The following is an 11,737-nucleotide window of genomic DNA, read 5'->3' on the forward strand; positions in this document are numbered from 1 at the left end:
CCAAACCTTCAATTCGAATACAATTTGTTTGCTTTAGACTAATTTAATGTAACGTTACAAGTTTTTTTTAATTTGACCTTAATTTAACTAGGCAAGTCAGTTAGGAACAAATTCTTATTTTCAATGACGGCCTAGGAACAGTGGGTTAACTGCCTGTTCAGGGGCAGAACGACATTTGTACCTTGTCAGCGCGGTGATTTGAACTTGCAACCTTCTGGTTACTAGTCCAACGCTCTATCCACTAGGCTACCCTGCCGCTGTCAATCTAGTTAAGTACAATACACTGGAAGATATCTGATGGGAAAGATGCAGTATGGAGAGTTAGAGACCTGGACCTTGTATCATCATCAGAACTCGTTTGGATCTAGTTACCGGAGCGCACGAGGGACTCGCACACACACTTGTGAAAGTCACTACAAGCTCTCTTAACTGTCAATCTAGTTATTAATTGGCAATAAGTACAACAAGCTAGTTAAAATCAGATATCTGCGTATTTCGGATTCCATGCATCTCTGTATTTTCTTACCTTACAAGGAAACGGTAGAGTAGAGGCAACTTTTTCCATAGCCAAGTTCCTGATACTCGGGGTAAGAGGGCCTCGACAAGTTGGACAACAACTTAGCTTTTGACGACATTGGTTGCAAACTAGATGCCCGGCCTGGCATTGCAGAATCGGTGGCAGAACGTAGTCAAAACAAACCGGGCACTCAAACAAGGCTGTAAGTTCAGCAGATTGTCCAGGTAGTGCTGCTGAGGGCAAGGAAACAACAGCGGCAGGTAGAGCCGAGACAGACCCGGCCACAGCTCCTACTCCGGCGGCCGCGGCGGCGACTGCAGCAGCGGCGGCCGCAGCTCCTCCCGAACCTCCGTGCTTTCCTCCTCCTGCTTTCCCGGCACCAAGTCCTCCGCCCCCGCCGCCCGCAGAGGACGGGTGGCTCATAGCGATTAGTTCAGTTCTTTAGGATAAACCCAGCGCGAAGTTTGAAGCCCAGAACACTGTTTACGCACTCCTCGGCGTGGCAGACTCCTCTCCAAGAAATCTACAAGCCCCCGGGGACAGAACATGGCGGCCTGTGTTTGACAGAAAGCAAGTAGTCCATTGGAGAGCATGGTTTGGACTGACAGCTTCTGCGCCAATTAGAAAGTGAGCCTGGGCGGTTATATAACGTGCACTTTCTTCTGCCCATGCTTTGCTGACGCCTCCCAGATCTTACAACGCCTGGATAGGTATTTTATGTATCACATGTTATAGCAATCTGTCAGTCGCTGACAGTCGACGTGCCAAGCAACCAATGGTTGATGCATGCAACGCCCTGAGCAGGGGACGCGACCGTAGTCATGGGGTAAAATGAATGTTGGGATCAGAGGTTTTGATAAACCATTGATCGTAAAAGAACATATCGTGTAAAACATTTAGAACGCTGCATAATTTATTGGACAGTTTGAAGTCCAAGTTATTCATGTGCAATATGATTGTTGTATCCTAGTAGCTGGGTAAGGTTTGACAGGATAGTCGTTTTTTACTGTTCATCTCAGGACTATATATATTTTAAAAAAAGAGCACCAGCCTACTGCTTTGATATTCATGTGTATATTGCCAATAAAATGATAATCAGATTAGGGAGCCAATAGACTGAAGTCTCCCTCTATTGGCCACTAAATGGAATACATCTGAACTATGCCCAAACAACTGGAAAACCCCTATTGTATTCACTCACTTCTTGCTTTCTTCATTTTAAGTCCCATTATAACAGTTATAATGGACTAGACTTGCTATTGGAGGTGGCAGAAAGCCTAGCAGTTAAGAGTGTTGGGTCAGTAACTGAAAGGTTGCTGGTTTAAATCCCTGAGCAGACTAAGTGAAACAAATCTGTCAATGTACCCTTTTCAGCAAGGCACTTAACCCCAACTGCTAAATGACAAATTTATTATCTTCTTTATTGTATGTACAAACAGGCATGACAGTTAATCATTTTACACAATGTGATGGGAGAATTGTAAACTGGCTGGCTAACCTCAAAACTAACTTCTACAATATTTACAGCACACAGCTTTCATCTAGCCGACTCCTCCCTGCTTTACCTACTTATCCATGAGGTCATAATGCATCATAGTCATCATCTTCGTGCTTCCTTTTCAGCGATTCACTGGCCAAGTTCTGTGACACCATGTTGGTGGTGATGAGGATGTTCTTAGAGCCAATCAGGGAGGGATTGATTAGGACGTTTTGAACCGTTGGGGTGGATGGTGTGGCTGTCGGAAAAAAAGACAAAAATAATGATTTTTTATTAACATTTTGAATTTACATTTTATTCACTGAATAAATGCTAAGACAATCCCCACAAACTACTGAATTGAAGCTTCAGAGACCTGAATTACTCTAACGATGTACAGTGCATTCAGAAAGTATTCACAGCTCAAGCTGTGTATGCAACTGGTTCACCTCTGATGCTCACAGGCAATGTGTATTGGAAGAGATTTCTGAATGTCCTTCCCCCAACATACACCCCTCCAACCAGACATGCTTTATCTACTAATTTGCTGGATGCAGAGTTCAAGTGAAGGTCCAACAAATCATAGAGAAAGCAGACTGTATTGCAATCATCTCTGATGGGTGGTTGAATGGTCGTGGGCAAGGAATAATTAACTACATAATCTCCACCCCCCCAACCAGTATTCTACAAGAGCACAGACACAAGGGACAACAGACACACTGATCTCTACATTGCAGATGACAGACAATGCTGCAAACATGAAGGCTGCTTGGTCTAAAGTGGAGGAGTCCTACCCTCACATTACACCCATTGGCTGTGCTGCTCATGCATTGAATCTTCTCCTCAAGAACATCATGGCACTGAAAACAATGGATACACTCTACAAGAGAGCCAAGGAAATGGTTAGGTATGTGAAGGATCATCAAGTTATAGCAGCAATCTACCTCACCAAGCAAAGTAAGAAGAATAAAAGCACCACACTGTAGCTGCCCAGCAACACCTGTGGGGTTGGTGTTGTCATGTTTGACAGTCTCCTGGAGGGGAAGGAGTCTCTAAGTGTCCATATCGCAGTCTGCCGATATGGACAGCCCCATCAAGAGGATCCTCCTGGATTATGTATTTTGGGAGAGAGTGGTAAGCAGCCTGAAACTCCCGAAACCTATAGCAGTAGCCATTGCACGGATTGAGGGAGGCAATGCCATCCTGTCTGATGTTCAGACTCTGCTTGCAGATGTAAGAGAAGAAATCCATACTGCCCTGCCCACTTCACTGTTGCTCCAAGCAGAGGAAACTGCAGTTCTGAAATACATCAAAAAGCGTGAAGACTTCTACCTGAAGCCCATACAGACCGCAGTGTACATGATGGACCCCAACTATGCTGGCAAGAGCATCATGTCTGGTGCAGAGATCAACAAGGCCTATGGTGTCATCACTACTGTGTCTCTCCACCTTGGCTTGGATGAGGGTAAGGTTCTTGGCAGTCTGCGAAGTACACTTCCACGCAAGGGCTTTGGGATGGAAATGCAATATGGCAGTCGTGGCAACATCTCATCAGCCACCTGGTGGAAGAGACTTTGTGGATCTGAGGCTCTTTCCCTGTTGCCTCCATTTTCCAATCCCACCAACATCAGCTGCCTCAGAGCGCAACTGGTCCTTGTATGGGAATACACACACCAAAGCACGCAACGGGATGACCAGGGTTGAAAAATTGGTGGCCATCCGGGCAAATTTGAGGCTTTTTGAGCCTGACAACGAGCCATCCTCAACAAGGTTGGAAAGTGACAGTGAAGATGAGGCCTCAGAGTCTGATGTTCAAGAGGTGGACATTGAGGTCATCCATGGAGAAGACATGGAACCCTGAGGGGAAGACAACCAAAGCTTTAGTTTCTAGGCTATAATTTTACAGATGTATGTTGAAAACGTTTTTGGGAGATGCGATGGATCATTGGGGATCATTCAATATGATTTTTCTTTTGTTGTTCAGTGAAATCATCCCATGTGAAGAGTCAACTCATTTAATTAAAGTTAAATTTGTAACTTTTTTTTTTTTTTCTATTGGAAGGATTTAATCATTTGCAATTATGTCTACTTATGATCATGTATAAGGTCAATGTTTCTGTCTCCATATGATATGGTAAATATATCCAATGGAAAAAAACATCTCCATTTAAATGGTATTAATATTAATTCCCATGGAAAGTTTCCATGACTGAATATTCCCCAAAATGTGCAACCCTAGTTACAGCCCAAATAAAAAAAAATGATTAAATGGATGATTAGTAACCCATCTACACACAATACCCCATCATGAAAAAGTAAAAACACATTTAGAAATGTTTGCAAATGTAATGAAAATGAAATACAGAAATATCTCATTTACATAAGTATTCACACCCCTGAGTGAATAGATGTTAGAATCACATTTAGTAGCGATTACAGCTTTGAGTCGTTCTAGAACTACAGGATTAAGATTGAATCTTACTACACCGGCTTTGACGCTCGTTGGATGTGGCAGGGCTTGAAAACTATTACGGACTACAAAAGAAAACCCTGACACGAGCCTACCAGACGAGCTAAATGCCTTTTATGCTCGAGGCAAGCAAGAATGAAGCATGCACGAGAGCACCAGCTGTTCTGGATGACTGTGTGATCACGCTCTCAGAAGCAGATGTGAGAAAGACCTTTAAAAAGGTCAACATTCACAAAGCCACGGGGCCAGATGTATTACCAGGACGTGTACTCAAAGCATGTGCAGACCAACTGGCAAGTGTCTTCACTGACATTTTCAACCTCTCCCTGACCAAGTCTGTAATACCTACATGTTTCAAGACGACCACAATAGTCCCTGTGCCCAAGGAAGCGAAGGAAACCTGCCTAAATGATTACTGCCACCTGGTACTCATGTCGGTAACCATGAAGTGCTTTGAAAGGCTGGTCATGGCTCACAACAGCATCATCCCGGATACCCTAGACCCACTCCAATTCGCATACCGCCCCAACACATCCAGATGATGCAATCTCAATCACACTCCAAACTGCCTTTTCCCACCTGGACAAAAGGAACACCTATGTGAGAATGCTGTTCAGTGACTACAGCTAAGCATTCAACACGAAAGTGACCACGAAGCTCATCACTAAGCTAAGGACCCTGGGACTAAACACCTCCCTCTGCATCTGGATCCTGGACTTCCTGACGGGCCGCCCCCAGGTGGTAAGGGAAGGCAACAACACATCTGCCACGCTGATCCTCAACAATGGGGCCCCTCAGGGGTGTGTACTTTGTCCCCTCCTGTACTCCCGGTTTACCCACGACTGCGTGGTCAAACAACTCTAACACATTCAGTAAGTTAGCTGACGACAGTGGTAGGCCTGATCACCAACAACAATGAGGCGGCCTTTAGTGAGGAAGTCAGCGTACAACAACCTCTCCCTCAATGTGAGCAAGACAAAGGAGTTGATTGTGGACTACAGGAAAAAGCGGGCCAAACAGGCTCCCATTAACATCAACAGGGATGTAGTGGAGAGGTTTGAGAGTTAAGTACCCTGTTGTCGACATCAACAACGATCTAACATAGTCCCAACACACCAAGACAGTCGTGAAGAGGGCACAACAAAACCTATTCCTCCTCAGGAGACTGAATTGTTTTTTCATGGATCCCCATCTCCTCAAAAGGCTCTACAGCTGCACCATCGAGAGCATCCTGACCGGTTGCATCACCGCCTGGTATGGCAACTGCTCAGCATCTGACCGTAAGGATCTACAAAGGGTAGTGCGTACAGCCCAGTACATCATTGGGGCTAACCTTCCTAAAATCCAGGACCTATGTAAATAGGCGGTGTCAGAGGAACGCCCATCCAGTCATAGACTCTTCTCTCTGCTAACGCATAACAAGCGGTTACAGAGCACCAAATCTAAGACCAAAAGGCTCCTCAACAGCTTCTACCCCCAAGCCATAAGACTGTTGAACAATTAATTCAAATGGCCACCGGATTATTACATTGACCACCCCATTTGTTTTGTACACTGCTGCTACTCGCTGTTTACCATCTATGCATAGTCACGTCACCCCTACCTACATGTACAAATGACCTCAACTAACCTGTACCCCCGCACACTGACTCAGTACCAGTACCCCTGTATATAGCCTCGTTATTGTTGTGTTACTTTTTATTATTTATTTGGTAAATATAGGACTTCTAAGTAAGCATTTCATGGTAAGGCTACACTTGTTGTATTCGGCACATGTGAAAAATAAATGATTGAACTTTGCACACCTGGATTGTACAATATTTGCAAATCATTTTTTATTAATCTTTTTTATTTTTTATTAATCTCTGAAGTCGGTTGTTGGTCAGCCATTTAAGTCTTGCCAGAGATTTTCAAGCCAATTTCAATCAAAACTAACTGAGCCACTCATGAACATTCAATGTCGTCTTGGTAAGCAACTCCAGTGTAGATTTGGCCTTGTGTTTTAGGTTACTGTCCTGCTGAAAACTGAACCTCTCCCAGTATCTGTTGGAAAGCAGACAACCAGGTTCTCCTTTATTTTTATCCTAAAAATAAATAAATAAAACTCCCTAGTCTTTGCAAAGTACATATCCTTGCCACATTTTTTTTGCAGTTTTACTTTAGTGCCTTATTGCAAACAGGATGCAAGTTGTGTAATATTTTTATTCTGTACAGACTTCCTTATTTTCACTCTATCATTTAGGTTAGTATTGTGGAGTAACTACAATGTCGATCCATCATCAGTTCTCCTATCACAGCAATTAAACCCTGCAACTGTTTTTAAAGTCACCATTGGCCTCACAGTGAAATCCCAGATCGGTTTCCTTCCTCTTCGGCAACAGAGTTAGGAAAGACAACTGTATCTTTGTAGTGACTGGGTGTATTGATACACCATCCAAAGTGTAATTAATAACTTCGGTCAAAAGGGATATTAAATGTCTGCTTTTTAAAATTGTTAACCAATCGACCAATAGGTGCCCTTCTTTGCAAGGCATTGGAAAATCTCCCTGGTCTTTGTGGTTGAATTGGTGTTTGAAATTCACTGTTCGACTGAAGGACCTTAGAGTGTGTGGGGTAAAGCGATGAGGTAGTCATTCAAAAATCAGTCCATGCAACTTATGACTTGTAAAGCAAATTTGCACTCCTGAACCTTCAGGCTTGCCATAACAATGGAGTTGAATACTTACTGACATTTCAGCTTTTAATTTTTAATCAATTTGTAAAAATTTCTAAACGCATAATTCCATTTGGACATTATGGTGTATTGTGTGTAGGCCAGTGACACAATCTCTAAATTCAGGCTGAACAAAAATGTAACATTTAAAAAGTGTTAGTCCCATGTTTAATGAGCTCAAATAATAGATGCACAAATTTGTTGAAATCCCTGTTAGTGAGCATTTCTCCTTTGCCAAGATAATCCACCTGACAGGTGTGGCATATCAAGAAGCTGATTAAACAGCATGATCATTACACAGGTGCACCTTGTGCTGGGGACAATAAAAGGCCACTAAAATGTGCAGTGGTGTCACAACAATGCCACCGATGTCTCAAGTTGAGGGAGCGTGCAATTGGCATGCTGACTGCAGGAAGCTGTTGCCGGAGAATTTAATGTTAATTTCTCTACTATAAGCCACCTCCAACATAATTTTGAGAATTTGGCAGTACGTCCAACCTATGTCACAACCGCAGACCACACGTAACAAAGCCAGCCCAGGACCTCCACATCCGGCTTCTTCACGTGCGGGATCGTCTGAGACCAGACACCCGGACAGCAGATGAAACTGAAAAATGTTGGCACAAACTGTCAGAAACCGTCTCAGGGAAGCTCACTTGCATGCTCTGTGTCCTCACTAGAGTCTTGACCTGACTGCACTTTGACATAATAACTGACTTCAGTGGGCAAATGCTCACCTTCAATGGCCACTGGTATGCTGGAAAAGTGTAGTCTTCATGGATGAATCCCGGTTTCACATGTACCGGGCAGATGGCAGACGCCAGTGTATGACGCCACATGAACGAGCGGTTTGCTGATGTCAACGTTGTGAACAGGGTGCCGGTGGGATTATGGTGTGGCCAGGCATAAGCTACGGACAACGAACACCGTTGCATTTTATCAATGGCAATTTGAATGCACAGACATACTGTGATGAGATCCTGAGGCCCATTGTCATGCCATTCATCCGACGCCATCACCTCATGTTTCAGCATGATAATGAGACATGGGACCGTACAAGGACCTGTACACAATTCCTGGAAGCTGAAAATGTCCCAGTTCTTCTATGGCCTGTACACTCACCAGACATGTATCAATTGAGCATGTTTGGGATGCTCTGGATCGACAGCATGTTCCAGTTCTCGCCAATATACACAAACTTTGCAAAGCCATTGAAGAGAAGTGGGCCAAAATTCCACAGGCCACAATCAGCCTAATCAACTCGATGCGAAGGAGATGTGTCACGCTGCATGAGGCAAATGGTGGTCACACCAGATACTGACTGGTTTTCTGATCCACACCCCTACTTAAGTTATCTGTATTCTCAGTATTGTGAAAACCATAGATTTGGGCCTAATGATTGTATTTCAATTAACCGATTTCCTTATATTAACTAACTCAGTAAAATCATAAATTGTTGCATTGATATTTTTGTTCAGTGTACATAGTATAAACTTAATAGGACTACAGTAGACTTGTTCACCAGCCGTCTGAAACAAGTTAGCAGTGTGAAATGAAGGATAGTCTCTTACAGGACTTGGAGGCTGCAGTCTGTGAGGATGGGATCTGAACGGTGAAGCGCTGCCCCGACAGAGACATTTGCGTCCCCACTTTGGTAGTGACTGACTGAACTGAGGGAGTGCCTGGAAACATGCAAGAAGAAAGGAGTCAATGTTTTTGTAATGAAACAGAAAATACATCAGATATGGTAGCAACAGGGCTGCACACCAAAAGGCCAACCCAAATCCCAATGTCAAATGTACGTGCTTGGGACAATGAAGAGATACAACTGAAAAGTTAATGCACTAAAGGGTCCCTCACCAAAGGTAGGTGTGCTGGACCTGCTGGATACAGCTGCTACACTGAGACGAGGCACTGTAATTCTCCCCGCGGATGAGGACATCTGCACAGGAGAGGAACAATCAGAAAGATTCACAAAATAGAACAGAATGGAATACAAAGACGAATTGCAAGTGCAGAGCAGATCATGAGGTTACCTTTTTCTGTATGGATTTGAGCCTGTAGTTAGGAGCTGTTAGACAGTAACGGTCTGGGGGCAGGCGGGGCCCAGTGTATGGCTTAATCAAAGGCAGCGGGGTCTGGTTCTTCTGCCTAGCTACCTCCAGCAGGAACTACACAAAGTCAACATAGTCAGGAGTTAGTCTTGATCATATATGAACACCTGAATAGGCAAATAATGATGTCGGCCTTGACACTGCTACTCAATCTTACATCTCGTGGTGGTGGGGAGGTGAAGGACTGGTCCATGCGACTCTGGATCGCCAGTCTTATATCGTCAGCATCCACATTGTTCTTCTTAGCATGTGTTGCATAGATTTTGGCATCCTCGATAATGGTTGTCACATATCCTGTAAAATCAAATTACTTTATTTTCTTGTAGTGCTCAGTGATCAACCAACATTTTGGTTATTTTGGGGTTTTAAAAATGTATTGACCGACGTCTGTTCAATTATTTAAATTCCATTTCGTTCTTTTTTTTTTTTTTTTGTGAGCGCAACGTGCAGTTTTTCTAGAGATGAATCAGGTCAAGTCCGATCTGTGCGATGTAGTACAGAGTTGTAATTTCCAACAGGCCAATATTATAAATAGCTTAGCCCAGATATCGTGGTAATGAACTACAATGACCATAATCCATTGCACGCCTACTTGTCTGGTCTGAGACGGAGAGAAGAGATAGAAAAACGAGCGATCGAGATGGATAGAGCACTTGCTTCCTGAGGCATCTTCTCTACCTGAAAAAACATTATATAAGAATAATAGTTGGTATTCAGCAGTCATAAAAATATGCCTTATTTACTTTCAAAAACTACTAAAATTGTGATTTCGTCAGACAGCAGCTCTATAGAGATATGAAATAATAAACTCATCAAATAGGCCTAAAACACATTTTAAAAAATATTTCAGTTTGTTTAAAGTAAACTCATGTGAATAAATGATGGTTAATAACTGATAAGTAGTAATGGGCAATCAATCACAACCATCATAGTCATTGCTTTTATTAATTGTTTTATTCTGTGTCATTACAGCATTCAACCCACATAATACATTTAGTGTGTAAAAAAAAATGGACTCTGAAATCCACCGAAACGACCACAAAAAGCACTAATCCCTCAGCACTATTGAGTTTGGTACGTTAACCTTTGTCTTGTAGCTGCTAATATGTAATATTGCACACAGAGCATAACAAACAAGGGAGAGTTGAATGTATACTTACTGTAGGTAAATTCCAGCATTTGATTAATCACTCTGGGCTCATACTCTGTTATCCCCATGTCTTTGAGGATTTGAATCATAACCTTTGCAAAGGAAGAATTAGAGGATAAGAAGCTAGAAAAGCAGTATACTGTGTCATCAACTCGTCAATGCAGACATTAGCTTTGAAGTCCCATGGGCAATTCAGACGGCTGACAGGATTTTTATAATAAAGTATGTGTTGGTTTTAATTGACTTTTTGTTCTTAATGTGTTACATTGTGTATATTTATCTATACCTACCTGTTTTATGTGCTTGTTTGTGTATTGTGCAGGGCTCAATTGTGAAAGAAACTTTAGTTTCAATAGGACTTCCTTGTTGAAATAAATATAAATAAACTAGCTAATAGCTAGATACAACAAAAATTATGCTAGCTGCTGACGTTAGCCTGTTAGTTATCAGTACAAACTAACGTTAACTAGCTACTATAGCTAGTTAAGTTACTGTTCCCAATACAATAGGCAAGTCATTATGTAAATACATCAAAATAGAATGACATGGGGTTATATTTCTGAACAGCACCCTACATAAATGTACTTTGAAAAAGAAAGTCTTATGTTCTAGTTCTAACGTTATCTACCTAAAAGATAAATAACTGTCTAGCTACCTAGCTCGCTAGCTACCGTAATTTAGCTAACGTTAGTTAACTTAACTAATGTTAGCCACCTAGCTAACGTTAGCTAGCGAGATAATGTGCTGAAAATCCAGCAAAAATCTACTTAAAAACTTAAGACAAAGCCACAATAGATATTTAACTAAACTCTCATCATTACTGTGAATGATTGAGACTATGACATTTCACAAATTGTAACTAGGTGGTATACTCCTACCTGTGCATCTTTAGGAACAGTTTTCGGAGTAGCCATTTTCACGTTTGTTCCTTTCCCGCGCATCCACTTCCGCACTAAAATCTAGGTTGAAGATGGGATAATAATAATAATAATAATAATAATAATAATATTCTTCTGTATTATGCCGGTCCGGAAACAGATGTTGTAGGTGCAAGACGCCACCTATTGTATCAACCTACTATTCTGCAGTATGATTTTATTACACTTTGCGGGGAAAAAATCCCTACCAATTTACCCTACAGCCATTAAAATCTCACCATTATTCCACTAATTTGGCTCGATCTGATGCTACACCAGTCCAGCAGCCTGAGAGGATGTTCAAAACACCAACTCTTCTGCTGTAAAATCTCATACACCCAAGTACTTCTCTGCAGCTGCCACCACAATATCTATCCTC

General features: G+C 42.3%; 2 protein-coding genes across 3 annotated transcripts in view; both read right to left on the reverse strand.

Moving 5' to 3' along the window:
* Positions 1-1,917, reverse strand: part of LOC109892691 (E3 ubiquitin-protein ligase Siah2) — a 31,359-nt gene extending 29,442 nt beyond the window's left edge. For both annotated transcript variants that reach the window (XM_020485402.2, XM_031826594.1), the window contains exon 1: positions 527-1,917. In XM_020485402.2, the coding sequence (XP_020340991.1) occupies positions 527-940 (414 nt within the window). In that variant the 5' untranslated portion in view covers positions 941-1,917. The remainder of the gene's footprint in view (positions 1-526) is intronic.
* LOC109892692 (transcription initiation factor TFIID subunit 9-like) lies at positions 1,918-11,417 on the reverse strand. The gene is made up of 7 exons (XM_020485403.2): positions 11,320-11,417; positions 10,452-10,533; positions 9,449-9,585; positions 9,214-9,348; positions 9,038-9,119; positions 8,749-8,859; positions 1,918-2,253 (listed from the first exon to the last, which is right to left on the reverse strand). The coding sequence occupies exons 1-7, from the start codon at positions 11,380-11,382 to the stop codon at positions 2,099-2,101; spliced, it is 765 nt and encodes a 254-aa protein (XP_020340992.1). The 5' UTR covers positions 11,383-11,417; the 3' UTR covers positions 1,918-2,098.
* Positions 11,418-11,737: the final 320 nt, after the last annotated feature.

The sequence above is a fragment of the Oncorhynchus kisutch genome, linkage group LG6 (assembly GCF_002021735.2).
Source record: "Oncorhynchus kisutch isolate 150728-3 linkage group LG6, Okis_V2, whole genome shotgun sequence".
Classification (NCBI taxonomy): Eukaryota; Metazoa; Chordata; class Actinopteri; order Salmoniformes; family Salmonidae; genus Oncorhynchus; species Oncorhynchus kisutch.

Coding starts and splice junctions, on each gene's coding strand:
- LOC109892692 (XM_020485403.2), bottom strand. CDS start 11,382: ATGCGCGGGAAAGGAACAAACGTGAAAATGGCTACTCCGAAAACTGTT. Junction 9,120..9,213: donor TCAAATCCATACAGAAAAAG/GTAACCTCATGA, acceptor TCTCCTGTGCAG/ATGTCCTCATCCGCGGGGAG. Junction 2,254..8,748: donor GACTGCAGCCTCCAAGTCCT/GTAAGAGACTAT, acceptor TTTTTCCGACAG/CCACACCATCCACCCCAACG.